General features: G+C 44.3%; 1 protein-coding gene across 1 annotated transcript in view; it reads left to right on the top strand.

Annotated features, from left to right (window-relative positions):
• Positions 1-2,027: 2,027 nt before the first annotated feature.
• Positions 2,028-24,427, top strand: part of LOC137634819 (protein CASC3-like) — a 41,047-nt gene continuing 18,647 nt past the window's right edge. Inside the window, exon 1 of the mRNA XM_068367373.1 lies at positions 2,028-2,184. Within this exon, the coding sequence (XP_068223474.1) occupies positions 2,077-2,184 (108 nt within the window). The 5' untranslated portion in view covers positions 2,028-2,076. The remainder of the gene's footprint in view (positions 2,185-24,427) is intronic.

Raw genomic sequence — 24,427 nt, 5'->3', positions numbered from 1 at the left:
TAATAATAATAATAATAATAATAATAGTCTGGCTTATTCTTTACATATTCTCTGTCCTCATACACCTGATAACACAGATTACCAAACAATTCTTCTTCGCTCAAGGGGTTAACTATAGCACTGTAATTGTTCAGTGGCTACTTTTCTCTATGTAAGGGTAGAAAAGATTCTTTTGCTATGGTTAGCAGCTCTTCTATGAGAAGGACACTCCAAGATCAAACCATAGTTCTCTAGTCTTGGGTAGTGCCATATAACCTCTGTACCATGACCTTCCACTGTCTTGGACTAGAGTTCTCTTGCTTGAGGGTATACTCGGGCCCAATATTCTATCTTATTTCTTATCCTCTTGTTTTTTTTTTTTAAGTTTTTATAGTTTATATATGAATTTGTTTTATTACTGTTTTATATAATTGTTAATTACTTCTCTTGAAGTTTATCTACTTACGGATTTCTTTTCCTCACTGGGCTATTTTCCTTGTTGGAGCCCTTGGGCGTATAGCATCCTGCTTTTGCAACGAGGGTTGTAGCTTAGCAAGTAGTAGTAGTAGTAGTAGTAATAATAATAATAATAATAATATAATAGTAGTAGTAGTAGTAGTAGTAGTAGTAATAATAATAATAATACTAATAATAATAATAATATAGTAGTAGTAGTAGTAGTAGTAGTAGTAATAATAATAATAATATAGTAGTAGTAGTAGTAGTAGTAGTAGTAGTAAGCTATACCTGAACGACCGAATGGAGAGACAAATAGCTTACTAGCTATGGTATACCCCTAAAATAATCAAATTACGATGAAAGCTTTAGTACTATAGATTACTTTGTGTAAAACAAAAAACTGCTATAAAATTATATGCCACAGATTGAGTCTTCAGTTAATTGTAAAGTTTATGTGACTTGGTATATAAGAATTTTGTGTACTCACATCACCCTACGAAGTTTTTTTCTTCTTTTTAGCTAGTAGGGAAGATAGTATGAGAGCATTTAGGTAGCTAACCATAGTAGGTAATACGTAGTTCATATTGGCACAGGTGATCGCCAGCCGTACCTCAATTGCTATAGGTCTACGCCAGTCGCCTGTAGTTTATTTATTACTGCTTTGATACATTTGAGTTTATTTTATCATATAATACAAGGTAATGGGGTAAAGCAATTTCTCTTAGCATAATGACTCATGCTAAATCACAATTAACCATTACAGAAGCAAACCATGCAATTGCGTAATATTAGTTAAGAGCTTATGGTCCATCAAGGCATTGAAGGACAATAGCTAATGATTTCTTTGTATCATTTAGATTATTGTCTGTAGTTTTTATTTCTTGCAAAACCATTGGAGTACTAAAGAGTACAGTGGGTATTTAATATCTTGCGTAGTATTGCTGTAAACATACAAAGATGATTGATGTTTATCTCTAGTAAATATAGTTCAACCCATACAGTCACCTTTCTAGAGCATTTCCATGTGATTTGTTTTTATTAATTAATTGGACATTTTGTAACTGAATGAGTTTCAAATGTTCTTCTGTCTATATTGAATATATATTTCAGGTTGTAAGTGGTGAAGTGACGTTGTTCTAAATTAGAATACAGTGAATCAACCCTGCCAAGAATGTACGTTTTGCGATGGCCCTTTGAGCTGCCTATGAAATGTATCGTAAGATATGTTTTCCCAATGGGTACGGAACACTTCACGGTAATTTTTACACATGTTTGCATATTCTTATTTTGATTTATATATTTATTAAAAATGAAAGATATTCTTCTATCTCAATAATTCATAGTAAAGTAAGAAGTAAGAACTAAGAAAGAATAGCGTGGTGTGCCTATGGCCAGACGTAAGAGTTCAGACTGCTGTGTTTTTATTTCTTTAAATATTTTTTATAGCATTACTGTAGATAAAAGAAGTATAACTTTATAGCTGTAGTATGAAATAAAGTAATTCAAAGAATATTCAATTTATCAATTGGTGTTTTTTTAGAATTTCATCGAACAAAGCACCACGTTTTTATGAATGGGTCCATCTGACTGCGCTCTCTCTCTTCTGAGTATGTCAACATAGATCAAGTTGTTGTAAACATGGCGGAGAGAAGACGGAGAAGGAAGGTGCAAATTGGAGATGATTCGGAAGAATTGTCCGATGACTCAGACGAAGAGCGTCCGCCGGGCACGCGAAAGGCCGTTGTAGTAAGTAAATTCAATATTTCGAGTGATTCTTTAAGCTTACGGCGATATAAAGCGTTTTTAGCTTGTGGATGAATCAAGGAAAGGCGGGGCCGGTGGTCCACTGGTGGAGTATCTCTGCTTATATATGCTTATTTTGTGGGGTCAGAGGCAAATGAACAACTTTTTACAGGCGTATTTATTGAAAAGATAGTATTTTATCCACTTTCCATTGAGTTTGAGGGGACCATTAGTTGTAATAGGCCCTATGTCAATGCCTTCCTAATTGCCTAACCTTCAGATTTCCGAGGGTAACCTACCCTGCCATTATTTTGGCTAACCTGTAATTTCGTTTTAGCCTATCTGGTGGTGTAGCATAGGTTACTGGTACAATAATAATATATAATGTTTTATTTACATTAGGTATCCAATTATTAATTTGGGATGTATGTATAATTATCATTTAGGCATAAACAAAATTTCTTTATTAGGAGTGTAGGGTAAAAGTAGGAAAGGAAAGGTAAAGTTATGGTAGGTTTGGTTAGGTTATGTTAGAACGTTTTTACAAATTTTTTTAACTGACCCAATCACTTTCAATTTGTGTAAATAAATTAATGATTCCCAGATACTTACCCAGGGTATTTATAACATTCTGAACAGTCCTTATTCGATACAAGTTTCCGATAAAGTTGAAAATAAGGTGGCTGTTATCATGCATACAGGTGACCGCTATCATACATACACCTTACCTACGTATTTTGATAGCTCCAATTTTATTGGGAGCATTTTGGATAAGTGTACAGATAATGTTTGTTGCGCTTTGGGTACCTTTCGTATGAAAATATATTTTAAAAGGGCAGTGTGCGGTGTGTTTTGTTTTTAGGTATTTTACCCCCAAAAATGTTAATTGGAACATATGAGGTGGGTTGGGTCTTAGTGAAATCTACCCCCATTTCTTCAGTATTAGAAACGTTAGTTGTGAATGCAAGGGATGTTGATTGGTGGTCAGTGTTCTACTCGGACATAGAAAAATGGAAGTTCAATCCCATTTTACTATATGAAAAAGAGATGTTCTAACTCAGATACTCCCACGTAAATGTAGATGTATACCCACAACCCCCATTTACATTTAGATACAGTCTTTAGCTTGTGCGTCCGCCGTTCTACAAACTTTATTTGTTAATCCATGCTTTGTCCCCGCAAAATTAGCGGCATTTCCATATTGTAGTTGCAGCCAAATCATGTACTGTAGTTTGTTTTTTGGACTAGGCTATTTCAAGGTAATTGCCAAGTTTCATTGTGAACCGTTTTAACAGAAGAGAAACGACAAGAAATAATTTTTTTCATGTTTACCTAATTCATATCAATTCTGGGAATTCGAAAAAGGTGCGGTAAATATATTGTACCTTAATTTCTAGTATCCATTCCAGACCATGAATATTGGTGCAAACCGCCCATTTATCCGTTTTCCTACCCTAATATAAAAAGTTCGGGGTTCCCAGTGGGAAACGGGGTTTATGGGTGAGGAAACATAAAAAACGTATACTGTAATTTGAAGTAATAGTAATGGTCAGAAATGCATAATAAATACAAAACAACCAGTGCTCCTCCTCTTACCTTAGAAAATTATCCTACATGGAAGGAACACATATTTATCAGTATTACATAATTTTGCAAAACAAAGGGTTATAGGGTCCTAATACTGGAATATTGCCTAACACTTTTATAGAGAATCAAACGACAGTGCATTTTTTTAAAGTTGAAGTTCTTTTGTTTATGGTCAGAGAATCTTTCTTTAATTTTCTTTTACTCCTCAAGCTCCAACAATTCTTAATTAGTCAATGGTTCCGTGTGAGCCTCAATCAACATTTTAAAATTAACCCTTTTACCCCCAGGCTATTTGGAAATTTCCAACCTTAACCCCCTGGGGTTATTTTTTTTCAAGCACATTTTGCAGTTTTTTTTTTTTTAAATTGCTCCAACAGCCTTAATTTTTGTCATAGAGAGGTCAGGTTGGTCTCATTCTCTTGGAAAATGCCTGAAGTTTCTCAAAAAATTATCAAAAATATGTAAAAAAAAAAATTTGAATAGCAGTTTTTTTTGCAAGGACGTACCGGTACGTCCATGGGGGTAAAGGGATGAGTTTTGTGAAACGTACCAGTATGTCCTTTGGGGGTAAAAGGGTTAATACCAAAAATTACCTTTACTGGCTCATCAAAACGTTTTGAAGTCATGTACAAGTTGAGGGCACAGTTTATACCATTCAAAATTTTTGTCTTTTAAATAAGAAATAGCTGGTGAAATCATTAATGAGGTAGTTAAGGGATGGACAGAGGCCCCCTCCCCCATACACCTGTCGGAAGATCAGCATTTTTGTTTTCTGCTGCAATGTGTACAGATTGCTGTTGTGCCCTTGATCAAACTTTTCATCTTTCTTTTTCTGTCAGGTAGTGAATTTGTGCTGTTGGTTGCTATGGACGTGAAGCAAGAAATTTGTTCTTGCCTGGGAAAAGGGGTACATTCTAACCAGTTCATGTGTAAACTGGCTGTAGATCCGTACTCTGTGCTTCTTGTAGGGGGTATGATTGTTCACAATCATTTCTGTGTGCCGAGTGTAAGTTTTGGCTTCCTATGCAGTGAAGGGCATATGCCCTGGGTCTCTCTGTAATGCCCTAGAAGGTACTGAAGAAGATTTTTGGTTCTTCAGTCTGTTCATGAAGTGCATATCCTGCTGGGGCTTCTGCGCATACGCTCTTGACTTGGTCACTGGTGAGTATGCATGAGGAGCATGATGGGCTCTTCAGGTTCTAGTGGTTTTTGGGGTTCCCCTTATGTTCGTTGCACCCTAACGGAGGCTGGAGTCTTAGCTCCCATTTCCGTGCAGATCGTTGACAAGTAGTTTGACCTAAGGAAGGTTAAGGCCTCTTTAGGTCTTTCAGGTAGGCCCTCTATGACTTTGTTGAAGGAGCTGATAGCTAAGACTACCGCTACTCCAGGTTCCTCAGTGGCAGCGTCTCTGTGGTGATATTATTGGAGAAAAGTATGGTCAATGTGTCTCCAGTGGTACTTCCACCGTTCCCCAGCACAAAATGACTGTAAAGGTTTGTCCAATGACACCGGTGCTGGGTAGGAAAGCTAGGGTTACCATAAACGTCATGCCTAAGGATGGGCGTAAGTCGGCCCTGGATCCAAAAAAGTTTTTTGCCCGGATGCCTGATATTACTCCGTACATCACTCCCGACGTGGTCACCCCAGTGTTTGCTACCCTTTCCCCTGTACCCACCACCAAAACCCTTGTGCCTGCCACCCTAACCTTTGTGGCCTGGGGTCCAGTGCCTGTAGCTCTTACTTCCTCTGTGCCTGTGACCTTGCTTGGTTCTGTCGTGAGCCCCTTTGAGTGCATCTAACCCATCTTCAGTGACAGTGTTCCTCCATGTTGTTGTTCCGGTATGAGTGGGAGGGTCGTCGTTTTGTCGTTTGGAAACAGGAAGGAAAGTGCTTGTTGTTCTTCCGCCTCCAACTCCTCTTCCTCCTCATTGACTTCCCACGCTGATTTTCCAGTGAAGCCACCACCCTGTGTTCCCTCCCTCCTAGACTGGTTCAGGGGGGGCAGGGCCATGACCTTGTGTTACTACCCTGCGCCATGGCTTCCAGGGGCCACAGCTTGTTTTTCCCGGTATACAGGCGGAATAGCATTGTATGTTCAAGTACACTTTCAATTCCCTGATTGACAGAGGAGTTTTGGCGTCCACCTTCTCCCTTCCTTTCTGAACGATGGACTCCTGTTCCTCCCTCAACCCACTATACTTCGGTAGAGCAAGTTGAGATGATGGCTCCACTTGAGTGTTATTGCTCGGTTGCATGCAATGAAAGACCAAGAGTTGGGACTGGAGGGGCCATTTCCACCAGGGAAGAGTACGGGTTATTCCTTCTATCTCTGACGTCCTTCCATCTGTGATGTGATCAGTGCCAGGGATTCTTCCCCTGCTATTTTCGGCTTTCCCGGGTATTCTTCCAGACCCCAATTACGTTCCCGGGTAGAATGATAGTATTCGTTGGGGGGAAGTGAATTACTGGAGCAACTTATCATACCCTCTACCCAGCTGGGTATGACAGTAGTCTGGATTCATCTGCCCATAAGACACCGAACGTTGGACCGGTGTCGATGGAATTGGATAATCCTAAGTCAGAATATTCCTTTGTGGACATCCTTGCACTCGTCTGTGATGACAGTGGTTTGGGGGGGATGCAACTTTGATGCCCCTTTCAGGTAGAACCTCAAACTTTGGTGCTTTTCAAGGGTCGAGGCCATTCTCGGAGCTGCCGTGGTCATATCTGGTATATTTAGGTCAGGAGCAGTTTATAGTTGGATCTGTGGATCTGAGAACTCTCTTGAAATCAGCAGTTAAAATATTATTTGTTCCGTAACCGAAATACAAACCACGCTATTTACAAAGGGTTATTACTTTTAGCGTAGCTGAAATGGCGAGCCATTAGAATTTAACGAGGGTGTATTACCCCCGCGCTAGTTAGCGGGGGGGTAGGGGAGTGGTAGCTAGCTACCCCTCCTCCCCCTCACACACAGGTGAATACTCACTTTCACTTTTGGCTCGGACTGTGACAGACGTCTCTGTCTTGGTCCTCGCTTGGCAGCCATTGTCTGTTTTGTCTTTACTTAATCGCTTACTTTTCTTTTACTCAATATATATGTAAACATGTTTTCATGTTTGTATATATATTTGAGTATAGAAATAAGTAAGTTTCCTTTTCAGATGTGTGTGTGTAGTGTTCGATATCTACGTGAGGCCTAATTTTATGGGTTGCGATCGAGTTTGACTTCGGTCTTTCTCTCTCTCTCTCTCTTGAGGTCGTTCACCCTTTTACTATGTTTTACTACGCCCTTGTAGCTTCCTTCCCGTGTGGGTGGGGTTGCTACGCCGTACATTTTGTCTCAATTAGTTTATGAATCTAATTGTAGTTGTTAATTTTTCAGCTTGTAGAACGATTCCTTTCGGGGTTTTCGTTTTTTTCATTAGTGTTCATTCATTTTTAAATTACATAATTACATAGTTTCATAATTATAATTGTTATAATTCTGTTTTGGTTACAGCTCTCCTTCCGCGAGTGTAAGTGGTTGTGAGGGCACGTGCCTGTTGTGTAATTCTTGTTCCTTTTCCTCGGGATTCCTCTTCGGAGCCTTCCCGGGGGAATGAATGTGTACTAATATTATTTGTTTTATTTTTTTTTTACAGTTACCGATCTAGTTCGTTTCTGTAATATAGCAACGGTGTGAGCTGTCTGGTTGAGTCCTGGGGATTCGGCTGTTGCTGCCTCCCCCCTTGTATTGTCGTCAGGGGCGTGTCTCCTTCTACTGGTAGTACTCCCGTGTCGACGGACAGCTCTCCAGTTCATTTTAGAACAGTCAGGAGGCTTGCCTCCTTGGGCGGATAACTTTCCTTCCGAGGGAAGTTTTTTTCCTGTCCAGGCTTGAGCTTTTCCTCTTTTGGGGGGTTCTTCTCTTGCCTTTTTTTTCGTGCGACTATGCTCTTGGTGCTGAGCGGTCGCACCTGCAGTTTCGCTCAAGGGGCTGGGCAACTGCAGGAGCTCCTCTTCGGAGGATTGCCCCTTTTAGGTCACTGGCTGACCAGTCTCTTCCACGAAGTGTTTCTCTTTCGTTCGCGAGAGAGTACACTCATAGAGACTCCTCTTCGGAGGTTTCTTCTGTTGCTGTTGCTGTTGGCCTCCCTCGCCGTAAGGCCCTCCGTCCGCCTCGTCGTAAGGGCCTCTCATCTCCCTATAAGGGTGCTTGAGGCGCCTTTTTGAATCTCCGATTGCAACCTACAACTTCTTTTTCTCGATCTTCCGTCTTGGTGCAGATGGACAGCAGTCTAATCTCGTCTTCCGACGGGCAACAGTCTTCCCGACGGACAACGGTCTTCCCGACGGACAGCGGTCTTCCGACGGACATCAGTCTCCCGGCGGACAACGATCCCTTCGGGGCAAAGGGTTGCCCCCACGGGGGTTCTTCCCTTGCGTGTCAGGGTTTCCCTGTGCGCCCTTCTGTTCGTCAGCGCTCTCCTGTTCGTCAGCGCTTTCAAGATGATCTTCCCTGCGGTTCCTGTTACGTGCCCTGTGCGCCCACGTTCGCCCTCGCGATCTAGAACTTCGGTTCAGGTCGGGGTCAAGGACTCTTCTTCTTTGCGCAGGCTTCCACGCGTAGCCTTCTGCTCGTCAGCGATCATCAGCTCGTCAGCGATCATCAGCTCGTCAGCGATCATCAGCTCGCCAGCGATCGTCAGCTCGTCAGCGATCATCAGCTCGCCAGCGATCTCCGGATCGCCCACGTGTGTTACAGCTGGCACGCCAACGTTCTCCAACACTTCTGAAGGAACATGGTTCGCCAGCTACTAGCTCAACTGCGGACGCTGATCGCCATCGCGCGACCCTCAACTGCGGATGCTGATCGCCATCGCGCGACCCTCAACTGCGGATGCTGATCGCCATCGCGCGGCCCTCAACTGCGGATGCTGATCGCCATCGCGCGACCCTCAACTGCGGATGCTGATCGCCATCGCGCGGCCCTCAACTGCGGATGCTGATCGCCATCGCGCGACCCTCAACTGCGGATGCTGATCGCCATCGCGCGGCCCTCAACTGCGGATGCTGATCGCCATCGCGCGACCCTCAACTGCGGATGCTGATCGCCATCGCGCGACCCTCAACTGCGGATGCTGATCGCCATCGCGCGACCCTCAACTGCGGATGCTGATCGCCATCGCGCGACCCTCAACTGCGGATGCTGATCGCCATCGCGCGACCCTCAACTGCGGATGCTGATCGCCATCGCGCGACCCTCAACTGCGGATGCTGATCGCCATCGCGCGACCCTCAACTGCGGATGCTGATCGCCATCGCGCGACCCTCAACTGCGGATGCTGATCGCCATCGCGCGACCCTCAACTGCGGATGCTGATCGCCATCGCGCGACCCTCAACTGCGGATGCTGATCGCCATCGCGCGACCCTCAACTGCGGATGCTGATCACCATCGCACCCTTTCACGCGATCATTCACCTGCGCATGCTGCTCGCCATCGCACAACCCTGAACGATTGCCCGCTTACGCATGCTGCTCCTCATCGCACAACCCTGAACGATCGCCCTCTTGCGGATGCTGATCACCATCGCACCCTTTCACGCGATCATTCACCTGCGCATGCTGCTCGCCATCGCACAACCCTGAACGATTGCCCGCTTACGCATGCTGCTCCTCATCGCACAACCCTGAACGATCGCCCTCTTGCGGATGCTGATCACCATCGCACCCTTTCACGCGATCATTCACCTGCGCATGCTGCTCGCCATCGCACAACCCTGAACGATTGCCCGCTTACGCATGCTGCTCCTCATCGCACAACCCTGAACGATCGCCCTCTTGCGGATGCTGATCACCATCGCACCCTTTCACGCGATCATTCACCTGCGCATGCTGCTCGCCATCGCACAACCCTGCACGATTGCCCGCTTACGCATGCTGCTCCTCATCGCACAACCCTGAACGCTCGCCCTCTTGCGGATGCTGATCACCATCGCACCCTATCACGCGATCATTCACCTACACATGCTGCTCGCCATCGCTTACCGCCAGCGATCTTCTTCACCTACGCGGCAGCACGATCCCTCGCCGTCACGCCCATTCGCCTGCGCGCCCGCGCGATCGCTCGCCTGCGCGATCGCGCGACCGCTCGCCTGCGCGCCCGCGCGACCATTCGCCTTTGCGCGACCGTTCGCCCTCGCGCGACCATAGTTCGCGGCGAATTCCACAGCCGGTGGTAGCAGCAGGGACGCGTGCTCCTAGGCGGCACTCGGGATCACCTCCATCCAAGCACAGGTTGGTAGTGCAGGACGAAGACAGGTCAGTACAGCATTCTTCCCACCTTCTTTTCAGGCAGGAACCGTCGTGTCCTCTCCAAAGGATCGCCCGATCCCTTTCACCTTAGCGAGGATTTCGGACTCTGTGTCCTTGGAGCAGCAGACATGGTTTGATCCGCTGGCACGGGCGTTAATGAGGTTTATGAAACCAGCTCTCACCGGCCAGGGTAACAAACCAACGGCTGTCTCTCCTACGCTGAAAAGAAAGAGAGGAGTGGACTTCGTGGTGACTTCCCCCAGGGCGAAGTTGGTTCCCAAGAGGTCGGTCTCGAGGGTCCCCTCTCCTGCACGAGTACTCTCTCCTTCTCCCGCCCTGGAAGGATTTTTGGCGGGGGGGCTTTCCGTTGAAGATTTCTCCATCGGACAAGGGGTGACTGCTTACCTCTTCCTCTGGGAGCTTACCAGGTTCTTTCCCTCCTCGGTTACGGCCCGAGGTTTGGTTCAAGGAAGCTACAGGAAGATCAAGGGTACTTTCCTCCTCTCGAGCTCAGGCACCTTGGCCTTTCGTCGTTAAGTATCTACTTGCGGACAAGCTCGATGTTGTACCATCTGGACGCACTGACTGAAGGCTTCCTTCGGGTGTCTCATCTGTGGAGGTCAACGACCTCAGACACCCTTCCATCCTTGAGAAGAGTTTTGTCTTTGCCCAAGGACAGAGACTTAAACATCTGCTGTGCGGAGTAAATCGACTTCCGGTTTCACTCCTCCAAGGCGCTTTCTTCCAGACTCTGCAGGGCTCCAGCTCCTTTTTTCTTTCAACCACGTCGGCCTAAGTTATCGGCTACGACAACTGGGACAAGGTGTCCAATTGTAGTTTCCTCCTGTCAGGAACAGTTGGCACGGGAGACTCCCCCGGGGGGGCATAGTCCTAAAAGGAGTTCACGAACTCTAGGATTGCAGGTTTTTTCGCTGGGAGGATGCTTAAGGTTACTCATCCGAATGACAGCTTCCCGATGCCCATTCCCGCACAATCTCTGTGAGTAGCCAAGGATATCGCGCCTGCCGTCTCTGTCAGCGAATTCAGTGTCTCTGAACCTCTATGCCATAGCATCAGCAGAGTTGCCCGGTTGGGCAGAATGATCCATACCTTAGGCGAAGGTCTTCCTTAGGATCATCGACGGCTTCACCCCCGGCCCCCTCAGTCGATCCTTTCTTGTAAGGAAGGATCTGAGAGGGGATGTCCATAGTCGACCTCTCAGCCCTGATCAAGTTTGTCGAACAAACTTCGGCCAGCGTAGACCAGCAGAATCGATCAGACTGGTAACGAGGCGACAGGACTCCTTTAACCCTGGATCGGAAGGACGGGTACTTTCAGTTTCCATTCCATCCATCTTCCAGGGTGCTCGTCGAATTCAGCCTAAACTGCAAGTACTCCTGCTTATGATGCAGTGTGGCTATCCCGCCGTGGCATAGCAGGTTTGTTTCCCCAGAGAACTCTCCCTGCCTTCCTCTTGGCCGCTCAGGTGCAGACTTCCGCCTCCTCTGCTGTTTGGAGGGCTGGTCAACTCCGGTAGGCTCGGGTTTCGACCTTCTTCAGCGCCGGGAAAAGCTTCCGAATGCTGACCATGAGTGTGGGCTCATGGTATTTTGCTTGGAGCCTTCTCTTCCTCTGCCTCAACATCTGGAGTATCTGGCCATGATATTGAGTCAACCGCCTTACCACGTTGGAAACCCCGCTTCTCGTCCGTCCAGCGAGGTTAAGCAACGTCGGTACTTGGATGGGTGGCCACCTGGGGACGCCAGATTCTGTTACCACATCCTCCGAGCCTTCCTTTCGGTTCACCGTGGCAAGACTGAGGAGAGTCGCAGTACCTGTTCTCAGTCAAGCAGAGTTTTCAGCCCTACCTTGGAACGTTTCCTAGTTCTTCTTTCCTCATTGACCCGTTTATAGTCCGAACGGTCGCCTCAGGATAAGTTCCATGTGGGGCGATCCAAGTTCCGGTGGCTTCAGGCAATGTTTAACCGGACTCCCTGGCCCTATGGGACCAGCGGAACTATTAAACCTGCAATGGGTGTTGACCTATGGAGCCTCTTGATGGTAGTGGATATTCTCGTCCTTTCCCCACATTCTTGATGCGGTTCTCGGACTCGTCAAAGGAAAGGGGGGGGGCATGTTCCGGTCCAGGCCTATGGTCAAGACCTGAAGGATACCTCTCCATCATTCAGGCAGGCTTAAGGGCCTTAGTCTGGCCCCTCTTCAGATCCTACCGCTCCTGCCAAGTCGCCCCGTTGTGTGTCGACTTCATGCTAACCAGCAGGGGACGCATTTTCACACCTTCACATCTTGCAGTAGAGATATCGGGATGATTGAGATTCTCTCAATTCCACCATCGGCTCTCTCATTCCAGGCAGGGGAATGTTTCTCTCAGACTATCCGAGCAGAGCCTCATAGAGAGAGTGTACCTAGGGGTCTTTGACCTTGGGTAACCAGCAAGTGCTGGTCTGGGGGACCTGATCGCGACAGCTTGGAACCTCAAGCTTCCGCTAGTTTTCCCCCCAGTCTCAGACCCCGAGACTCTGGCAAGATGCATTCCGGTGATGGTGGGACAACTTCGACGCCTGCGTCTTCCCTCCTTTTTGTCTGCGGACAATGGGTCTCAACAAATCCAGGTTGTCTGTCAACCTTTCAATGGGAGAGCTCCACTGGGACTATGTGCAGAACGGTTTCTGGACCCTCTGCTTCCCCTGACGGAACTCCCGGGAGAGCTTCTCCCACGGCGCAGACTACTCAAGCAACCACACTGCGACATCTCTCCCGAACCGGGGCGTCGCTTCGGCTTCATGCCTGGAGACACTACGCTTCCTCCTCTAGAAGAGACAACCCGCTACAGTCGCGGTACGGAGGTCGCGTCATCTGCGATAGTCATCCACAGGGGTCTCCCAGGCAAAGTGAAGAGTCTAAGGTGGTTGGTGCCGTGGGAGATATACCTCTTCCCGTGAGGCCTCTTCTCCAGCAATAACGGTCTTATTGCCTTTCGGCGGGAGGAAACTCCTTTCCGCTCTTGGCAATGAAGCCTGTCGCTCAGCCTTTCCCTGACCTTCAGGCTTAAAGGAATAACTTTTTCCTGCCCGCTGGATCTATCCTCGCTCATGCGAAGCTACGATCGTCCCTGCCCTAGTCGGAGGAAGACCTCCAACTTGGAGCATGGCTCGGACTTTTAGTCCTTTAAGAGATCTTCTCAAGACCCTTTTACGACAGGCCTCGGATTGTATTCCGCCCTGGGTCTTCTGCTCACTCTGGCCACGGCCAGTGTGTAAGCAATCTTCTTGGTCTCTTACTACTCCCCCCCTTTCTAAGGAAGAGGGGAAGGCAACATTCAGGCTCGCTCCTGAGTTGTTGGCTAGACTCAGAATCTGAGGGTCCCGACCCTTCGGTCCGATTCATTCAAGATTTTGAGTCTCCATTCTGTGTCTGATGTCCCAAGACCTTCTCTTTCTGGCCAGTACAGGAATCGAGAGGTTAGCGCTGGGAACAGCTGCAGTTTGGCCTCAGTTGCAGCCGATTTGGGAACACAAGGAGGACATGGGGGGAGAGTCACCAGTATACCTCTTCAGCCCGGACTCAAGGACATTCATCTCGACCTGTCTTCAGACCCTCCCCCGTCACGTCGCCCTACAGCACGATGTTGGATACATCGCAACGTCCCTCGCCTTCGAGTAATACTACTCTGTGACGCAGGTGCTACAAGCTGGAGTCTGGAAGCGTCTGATGTCCTTCGCAGCCCGCTTCCTGCAGGGCGTGACCCACAGGAGTCTCGATACGTTTTCTATCGCTCTGTGGTGGCTACACAACAGCTGGTCTAACCTCAGGCTCCTTTTTGGACAGGTAGCAGAAGGTTGAGGGCATTGTTATCAGGTTTTAGTCTGCATGAACGAAAGAAGTATGTCTGGCCCTTACTTCTTTCTTCATCATCCCCTCTACGGGGAAGCAGCATCCTGGTCTCTGCATAGCTGACCTCGAACCTCTGCAGGTAAACCATGCTTCCTTGTGTTCCGAGTATTGAGTCAATACTGTCGCGTCCCCCATACCCTGACGAGGTGGTATTGGGAACGTCTTAACCCAGAGTTCCTTCTGGAACTCCAGGTCAACTGCCTAAGACGGGTCACACTTCTTCCTTCACACACAAGCTTACGTAGGCCACATGGTTCCTTGCGGTGCAAGGAACTTGTGAGGTGCAGGGACTCCTTTTCTCGAGTGCGACTCACTCGGATTCTGAGTCCCCGGGTAAAGCCAAAGCCAGTATGGCTGGGGACTTTCCACCCTTCCTAAGGGATAAGTCACCCTTTGTAAATAGCGTGGTTTGTATTTCGGTTACGGAACAAATGACAAATTCGAAGATAATTTGTATTTTTCCTAACCATACAAACCTTAGCTATTTACACATATTTGCCCGCCAGCCCTGTCCCCCAAGACAAGTCCTACCTCTAAGTGAAAGTGAGTATTCACCTGTGTGTGAGGGGGAGGAGGGGTAGCTAGCTACCACTCCCCTACCCCCCCGCTAACTAGCGCGGGGGTAATACACCCTCGTTAAATTCTAATGGCTCGCCATTTCAGCTACGCTAAAAGTAATAACCCTTTGTAAATAGCTAAGGTTTGTATGGTTAGGAAAAATACAAATTATCTTCGAATTTGTCATATTGCCTCGAGGCACAGAAGGTTCTATACACCTGAGGATACTGTGTCATCTCCTCTGCAGGAAGATACGTCCTTATCGGCCTCTTGAGTTGGTGGCCATAGAGTTGTCTGCCATGGCCTCCCTCCAAGCTGTCTCTTGGCTTGATCAGTGATCAAGTGCAGTGGTGTACATTGATACCTCTACATACGATCTTAATTCGTTCCAGAAACTGCTTCGTATGTTAAAACGATCGTATGTTGGAGCAAATATTCCCATAAGAATACATGGTAATATATTGAATTCGTTCCTCAGCCTAAAAACCCATAATAAATTCTTAATAAATGGCTACACATAATTACACATAACATTAATACAATATATTAAATACATACAAACCAAAAAAAAGAATAATAATACAGTAATGAATTAATAAATAAAAAAGGGGTTTTTATGTAACACTTTACCCTAGCGACAGGCCAGTGCAGGTGTAGGGACTGCTAGGCAGGAGGAGACGGGAAGATCAACGAGGAGGTAGGGACGTTGACTTTGTACGATAGCGTGTACGATAACTTACACTAACTTACACTACTACGTAAGCTTTAACCTAACTTAGCTTATTTTTTTTTTTTCATTTTTATAATTTTACATTTTCTCTTTTCTTATTTTAATTTTCATCACTTTCACTCGATTCGGTCTTCCTTTTCTTTGCTTCACTTTCTTTCTTTTCATCATGATCACTAGACCATTTTAAATATTTTTTAAAGAAACTATCGAGTGAAAGTTGCTTGGTATGGCTTTTGAAGATTTTTCTAAAATGCGTTAAGCAAACATTATCGAACTGCGCAACAACACGGCAAACCTGAAGTTTCTGTGGGTGATACTTGTCGATGAAATCAACCACGTGTTGATGATATGCCAACATCTGTTTTATTTCTGCCGTACCTAAGATTTGGCCTACCTCCTCGATCTCCTCCGACTCACTCAACTGCGCTTGGAACTCATCATGCTGCATGGCTTGCAGCTCCTTGAGTTCCTCGGTGGTGAGCTCTTCATGATGCTCATCGACGAGTTCGGTGATGTCATCTTCATCCACCTCCAGATCCATGGACTTGCCAAGGGATACAATCTCTTCGACGTCTTCCTCGGCGGCAAGCACAGGTTCATTCTCGGGGCCAAAACCTTCGAAATCTCTGGGAGCAACAGCATCAGGCCAAAGCTTCTTCCAAGCGGAATTCAGGGTCCGACGAGTTACTCCCTCCCAAGCCTGATCTATGAACTTTAAGCAGTGCACTACATTAAAGTGGCTCCTCCAAAATTCACGCAAAGTTAAGTTGGTGCTTTGCGTGACATTAAAGCACTGCTTAAATAAGTGCTTGGTGTACAGCTTCTTAAAATTAGAGATGACTTGCTGGTCCATGGGCTGGAGGATAGGGGTGGTATTCGATGGAAGATACAACACCTTGATGAATTTGTATTCGTCGATGATATCATCTTCGAGTCCGGGGGGGTGAGCAGGTGCATTGTCCAAACAAAGCAAGCACTTCAAAGGCAAATTCCTCTCCTGAAGATACTTCTTGACAGCAGGGCCGAAAACTGCGTTTACCCATTCCACAAAGAAATGCCTAGTAACCCAAGCCTTAGAAATAGAATGCCATAGAACATGTAGCAGGTGTTTATTAATTTTCTGTGCTTTAAAGGCCTAGGGTTTTCGGCATGGTAAACCAATAACGGCTTTATTTTGCAGTCCCCGCTGGCGTTGGCACAAAGCGCAAGAGTCAACCGATCCTTCATTGGCTTATGTCCAGGCATTTTCTTCTCTTCGGCGGTAATGTACGTTCGACTAGGCATCTTTTTCCAAAACAGACCGGTTTCATCACAGTTGAACACCTGCTGCTCTATGTAACCTTCCTCCGCCACGATGCTTTCGAACTTTTTAACAAAGTCTTTAGCAGCCTTGGTGTCCGAACTTGAAGCTTCTCCATGACGAACAACTGAATGAATCCCGGTCTGTTTCCTAAATTTCTCGAACCAACCTCAAGACGCCTTGAATTCCTCCATCATAGGATCGGCTGAAATCTCCCCCGCGTCACCCTGAGAGCGCGCCGCCTTCAAGTCACTGTAGATAGCACTGGCCTTCTCACAAATGATCGTTTCCGTGATCGTATCGCCAACAATCTCCTTGTCTTTGATCCATATTAACAAAAGGCGTTCCATCTCTTCCGGAGTAGGGCTACGACGTTTGGTAATAATCGTGATCCCCTTCGAAGGTTTCACTGCTTTAATGGCTGCCTTCTGTTTTATGATCGTCGAGATCGTAGACATATTCCGGCCATATTGTTTAGCCAGATCGATAACACCTACACCTCGCTCATGCTTTTCTATTATTTCTTGCTTTAATTCTAATGAAAGCATAGACTTCCTCCTTTTCTCACCACTACTACTACTTCCTGAACCAAAACTAAGCTTTTTAGGACCCATGATTACGGAACACAGAAAACAACACGTGAAAAAGGAAAATAAAAAACACTTAAAACTGAGCGAATAGAGGACAACCACACGATGCGCACGAGATGAGAGGACTGATCAAGGTGACGCTCGATTGGTGTCCCTCCGATGTGCTGCCGTCTAGCGGCGTCAACAACAAATAACGCTGGACGCTTTCGAGAAAATTCCACGCGTACGCGTAATGTTTACTGTACTTCGTATGTTGGAGCAACACTTCGGGTGTTGAGACAGAAATTTGGTCGAATTTTACTTCGTATGTTGGAAAATTCGTATGTTAGGATATTCATATGTAGAGGTTCCACTGTACTTAGCCAAGTCAACGTGGCCATCAACTTCGTAGGTTTTGGAGAAGTACCTGTCAGCCCTCCTTATTCGGCGGGGTTAGATAACAGAGACAAGCGCGAAGACCAAGAATCAGAAAATACTTTCTGCCCTAGGGTGGAATAACTCTCAACCATACCAAATTGCTGCCCATTGCGTATGCACGGTTGACTAACACACTAAGTACTGTCTAATATTGTTTTTTTTTTTTATTTCTATCACAGTATAATTTTGTGAAAATGAATGAACACATTTCAGTAAGTGTACAGTACATGTGCAAACGTGTACACTAAGTACTATACTGTACATGGTAATGTTACATTACAGTACTTTACACTACAGTAGACATCGGGATACTTGCAACAACAAAACATTGTTGTTCCTATCTAATATAATACTTGCTGATACTGTAGTGTATATTACTGTAATACATGTATAGTATATACCATGACTACAGAACACCTTCAATGTACCATTAAGTGTTTGTTGTTTTCGTTTGGACAACTCGCACTGTTTGACAGCTCACCGCACGTGTTGCCTACATTTACCTTTTGTAGAGTGCAGTAGAAATTTATGTACATATACTGTACACTACAGTATAGTTAATAAACATTATTATACAGTCTGTAATACTGTACTGTAAAATATATACTGTATATAATGATTCAGTACTGTATTCAAGATTAACGAAGATGCCTTTCCTCTCTTACGCTAGGACCCAGGATGAACCAGGTGGCTCCCGATCTATTAGCACTTCTAGTCGAGATGCCCAGGTAACTACACTGGATAGCCTCGATCCAGCATATCCGAGCAAAAAGCTGAGGTGCCCAGGGAACTACGCTAGTGGTCCACAGTCCTCTGTCAGGTACCACCAATCCTTGAAGTTGCTGGAGCTTCATGGTTCGAGGCAATCCAGCATATCCGAGCAAAAAGCTTTTCGCAAGGCATTACATACGTTTGGGTACGTGCAGTGATTGTTCTCCTCTCTGACAGGGAAGTGGGCCACCTTCTGCGATTGGTGTCATAGGTGGGATACTTCTCCGGTTGGAGCATCTCTAGCTCAGATCGTCAATTTCCTCGTCTTTCCGCGTCTCTGAATCGCAGCTGTCAAAAGGCTAGTGCTCACCCTTGAGTATTGTCTTTCAACTGAAGGGTATGGATCTCTTCCTCCTTTTGGGAGTTGTTTGTGCTCATGAGGAGATTCGATTAGTCTTGGCCATCGTGGGACCTGAGGCCCACAGAGTGGAACATGACCCTGTTTCTCAAGGCTTTTATGTGTACTCCATTTGAGCCTTTGTGAATGTCATCAGACAGAGATCTGACACTTGAGACAGTCTTCTTGGTATCCTTGGCATTGGCGAAGAGAGTAGGTGAGTTGCACAATCCTTCTTATTAAGTCACCAATGGTGAGGGGTGGAAGGAGGTTTTCTTTAGTTATATCCCTGGTGTTGTGGCCAAAACTGGCCCCCTTTGTGCATAACCCCTGGTTTAAAACCTCCATCCCCTCTCTATGTGAAGTGTCGGGTAGTGATTGAGAGGAGATGCTTTTATGTCCCGTGAAGGCTCTGGTGCTATCTAAATAAGACCCAACACCTCAGGCCTGAATGTTAGTGGCTCTTGGTTAGCACTGGCAGGACCAAAAAGGAATTTCAAGGAACACGCTCTCTTTCTGTCTTCCTGAGACGGCCTGTGAGACATATACCTCAACTGCTAAGAGAGTTGAGGTTCCAGCCATGACCAAAACTCACAAAGTTAGTCGGCCAGTGATTGAAGGTTGGGGTTTGGAATTGCCAAACTAACTTCACAGCCTGTTATCAAAGGAAGTACAGTCAGCCCTTGTTATTCGCCGGTTCTATCTTTGCTGATTCGGGCATTTGCAGGTTCTATCTTCGCGGATTTGGTACCATTGATACCATTGTGCTTGGTCCTATGGTGGCTGCTCAAATAGTTCTGTAGCTAGGATGGGAAGCATCTTGTCTAGGGTAAAATATAGATGCAAGTCTTGAATAAAAGGTAGGAGGACTGGCTCGTCTTCTTCATTTATACCAACCCATTGATCATCATACTCGAGGTATATTATTCCGGACTGATATCCCCTTTGGGGGAAGGGAATCCCTCAGTTGATCATGTAGAAATCATTTTGGACAGGCCAGGCCCTATCTATCTGCGCACCCCTATGATAGACAGATAGGAGGTTTGTTAACATTTTCAGGGAAGAGGAAGAACCTTCCAGTTCGGTTCTAGGGGAGACTTCCTCCTTGATTAAAGGATGAAAGGTTTGTGCTTATGCATAGGAATAAATAACATTTTAAAAGTAATTTTTACTTCTCGTTGCTATACAAACCTAAGTCCTTTAAGTTGAACTTCCCTCCTCAACCACCGTTCTCAGTTCTCAGTCTTGAGTTGAAAGCTCAAAAATACAAATCACTTATAACATACCGTATGTTATTTTTTAGTCACTTCTGTTCAAGAAGCACCGATGTTTGATATTTGCCTGATAAATATTGTAGGCCTTCCTTCCAATACTACCAAATGTTCATTATGTTATGTGGTGATACAAGATCAACTGCTTGGTGTAAAGTACATCGTATATAGTACCGTTTGAAGAGAGCTATGATGATGCCTTGGTCCATGGGTTGAATGCGACATTGTGTTTGTTGGCAAGAAAAGGATACTCTCATTTGGGTCTTCGTCATTCATATATGCATGATGCCCGGGTGCATTATCAATGGTAAACATAACCTTAAAAGGAATTTGTTTCCTACCTTTAAATATTCCGTAACTGCGGGGATAAAATGGCCAGGGAACCGTTCTTCAAAAATGACCATGGCAACTTATACCTTCATACAGTATTAATGATCCAGATTGAATTTTGAATGTTTTTGAGTGGCCAGAGATTAAGGGCTTGGTGAACTAACAGTGGTGGCTTCAGTTTGAAATTACCAGTGATGTTACCTGACATTGTTTGCCTATCTTTGGCTACCTTGTATCATGGTATTGTTTTTTCTTAAAAGTAAATGAAAGATGTGGCATTCGCATCCAAAACAAGCAGGTCTCGTCGACATTAAAGATGAGTTGTGGAGGCATTTTTGCTTCGTTGATTATATTATTCAAAGTTATGGGATATTCTGCAGCAGAAGCAGAGTCTCCCTAAATTTCAGTGTTGTGCCGGCTATAATTCTTTTTAAACCAATTAAACAACCCTTGACTTGCAGCCCCCAAAATTTGTACTTTTCATATAAATGTTTTTTGTTTTGTTTTGCATGAGTCCTCAAACAAAGACCAGGCCTTCTTTTTTAACAGCATTTGGCTCATAGAAGCCATTCGTGTGTCTACCTCTCTACTCAGAGGGATAATAAGCATTTAATTTCTTCAACAATTAGCCTCTTTAAATTGATGTTACAAGTTTTAGACAACAACACCTTTTCAGTAACATTAAATAATGTGGAATTTTGTTGTGGATGATAGTACAGTTGGCTTCATCAATTCCAGTACACTGACATGTCATTCGCCAACTGTACACTCATGCCTTATCAACTGGCAGAGCTGTTCATTGTAGTTATGCAAGTCAACATGTTCTTAGACTGCAATATAGCAAGATCATAATATTAATCAGCTCTGTTTAAAAGTGACCATCGTGCGACTGAAGACTTTACATTATTACTCGGGTTAATGGTTGCACATTGATACTCTTATTAATTGGGGCTGTGATGGACACTTCTTTCATCGGGGGCTGTAATGGACACTTCTTTCATCGGGGCTGTAATGGACACTTTCATCGGAGCTGTAATGGACACTTCTTTCATCGGGGCTGTAATGGACACTTTCATCGGAGCTGTAATGGACACTTCTTTCATCGGGGCTGTAATGGACACTTTCATCGGAGCTGTAATGGACACTTCTTTCATCGGGGCTGTAATGGACACCTCTTTCATCGGGGCTGTAATGGACACTTCTTTCATGAGTCAGAGTGGGACCTTAGTCCCAGATCTTTTACAATGAAGCTGTATAATTCATATATTTTCGACTTAGGACTGGGACCTTTCTTAAGCAAGTAGTTTCAAATTATCATAATGCCATAGAGAAAGTTTTTAGTTGGGAGTATCAGTGTTTGACTTTTAGATGTAAGCCCCCGTTTATCGGGTAGGACACTCACCTCTGGAATGACAAGTATATGGGATGGAACACGCATCTCTGGAAACCCAAGTAAATTTCTTTGTCTTTAGAGATACTGAAGTAGAAAGTTTATATGTAGAAATTTATCGTATTTAAGATTTGGGATTTCTAATAAGCTTATGTAGTGTTGTCTTTGTTGATATAAATAGAACGTTTCCTTTTATAACCCATTAGTCTTGAAGGTATATCAGGAATGGCATTACAACAATTTGAAGATCAGCTCTGTAAGATTTGATTTTGAATAATTGGCCTAATTAGTCTCTCCTTTATTAACAATAATAACAAATGATATTGATATTTTGAGTAGGCATGATGTAAGCCCTCTCTCTCTCTCTCTCTCTCTGGGGGAGAAGCAAGTGAGATGGTTCTGTGATGATGTAAAACTAGATCTTAAAAGAACAAGTCCTGAGTAATTTTCTGAGTCATTTTTTTCTCGCTAGTTACACCACTGACTTTAAATTTTTTTTTTTTTTTTTTTTTGTCTGGTCATATATATTAATGGATATTATATGGTGTTAAAGTGCTCTCATACTTGTAGCATATTTTCATGAAACCCGTTCCTCAACAACTATCACTTGGTATAACATGGAAGCCAAAGTGTTTCTGAAACCCCATATAATGCCTATATTGATAGGGTTTGTATTTAAATTAATATTTTAATGTTGTTACTATTCTTAGAATATTTTATTTTAATTGTTCATTACTTCTCTTGTAATTTATTTCCTTTCCTCACTAGGCTATTCTCTGTTAGGTCCATTTGGCTTATAGCATCCTGCTTTTCCAACTAGGGTTGTAGCTTAGTTAGTATCAATAATAATAATAATAATAATAATAATTATATGTTTCTACATTCTCATAACTTCATAATGATGTTAGTCATAGGTATGACTGATATATTTATTTATGTACTGTATACTGTAGATTACTTTAGAAAATTGTAAACAAACACCTCGATAAAGTACTTTAGAAAACACGATATGAAATTTCATGAAATTAGTAAATTATATACTTTAAAAAATTACATTTGACGAAATTATATACCCAAATGCGAAATGGTGGAGTTGTAAGAGATATACTGTATATAAAGCCCAAAATATATTCATATATCTAACCAGTTACGAAAATATGGCTGGATTTTTGTGGGTGTTAGAAAATCTCTCTCTCTCTCTCTCTCTCTCTCTCTCTCTCTCAAATATGACTGAATTTTTGTTGGTGTTGGAAAATCTCTCTCTCTCTCTCTCTCTCTCTCTCTCTCTCGAAAAATATGACTGAATTTTTGTGGGTGTTGGAAAATCTCTCTCTCTCTCTCTCTCTCTCTCTCTCTCTCTCTCAAATGACTGAATTTTTGTGGGTGTTGGAAAATCTCTCTCTCTCTCTCTCTCTCTCTCTCAAAATGACTGAATTTTTGTTGGTGTTGGAAAATCTCTCTCTCTCCTCTCCTCTCTCTCTCTCTCTCAAATGACTGAATTTTTGTTGGTGTTGGAAAATCTCTCTCTCTCTCTCTCTCTCTCTCTCTCTCTCGAAAATATGACTGAATTTTTGTTGGTGTTGGAAAATCTCTCTCTCTCTCTCTCTCTCTCTCTCTCTCTCTCTCATTTTCAAGTTCATGCGTTTGCGAGGCCTCCCTGGTCTGCATTTGTTTATCCTTAATAGAATAAACTTTTATCTTTCGCGAAATATTTTCCCTGCTAATATAGTTAATGCGAAGTTAAAACATAGCTAAAACATTGCATATGGGCCAAGGCTTTTGAGAGGTAAAGTGGGGTGTGGTTGATGTGGTCCGGTGTAGTAAAAAAAAGGAAAAGCTACACTTTTAGTTGTTTAAACTTATTACTTGATAATTATAAGGTTTTCGGCTATGATTCTCTTTATTAGAATAATATGGGAACGAAATAATTTATGTTACGAGTCGTATTTACAGGTGGCAATGAACACGTAATCTTGAAAGAAAATATATCCTAATAAGACGACAGTGGGTCAGTGTTGTCATTAGTAGGTCTTCCCTTTTTTGTTGTGCTTTTCAGATATTACAAGCAAGGAAGGAGGTATGCCAGGGGGGGGGGGGGGGGGGGGAGGTAGGTGTAGGAAGTTAGGGGGGGAGGGGGGCTGTTGTGTGTTAGGCTGCTGAGACGTGAGGGAGGGAGGAGATTGGCCTGAGGAAATCTTCCTCAGTGAAAGTAGATCAGCTGGGATGCCACAGCGAGCTGCCAGTTTACCACAATATCAAATGTGTCGCCAAGTCTGGTAATGTTTTTTTGTGTCAAATGGCGGCTTGTACTTCTTAGGCAGTCGTTCATATTGACTTTTAACTCCTCTCTTAAGAGATTACTTCGCGTTTCGGTTTAGACATTGAGTGAAATTCAGCTTTAGCGAAAAAAAAAACACATATACACCAGTGTTGCCAGATGGGGTAGTGTAGAAATCCCCAAATCTCAACGAAAATATCTCCAAAACAACACAAAAAATCCCCATTTCCCACTAATACATTACCACAAATTACAATTTCTCTTGATCATGTAGGCATTACTAATATAGAAATTAATCACTATACTTCATAAAATTGCAAATAAACTAATTGCGACAGTATAAGGGTTTGATCATCTTTGTTTTTCCTTCATAAAAATAGTACAGAATATCCCCATCGGACAGCAAATATCCCAAATCTAGGAATAAAATTCCCTTATCTGACAACACTGATATACACGCCCTTGCGAAGCAT

This window comes from Palaemon carinicauda, chromosome 45 (assembly GCF_036898095.1).
Source record: "Palaemon carinicauda isolate YSFRI2023 chromosome 45, ASM3689809v2, whole genome shotgun sequence".
NCBI classification, from domain to species: domain Eukaryota; kingdom Metazoa; phylum Arthropoda; class Malacostraca; order Decapoda; family Palaemonidae; genus Palaemon; species Palaemon carinicauda.
Note: the sequence above shows the minus strand (reverse complement) of the source record. Positions and strands in the feature narration are given on the sequence as shown.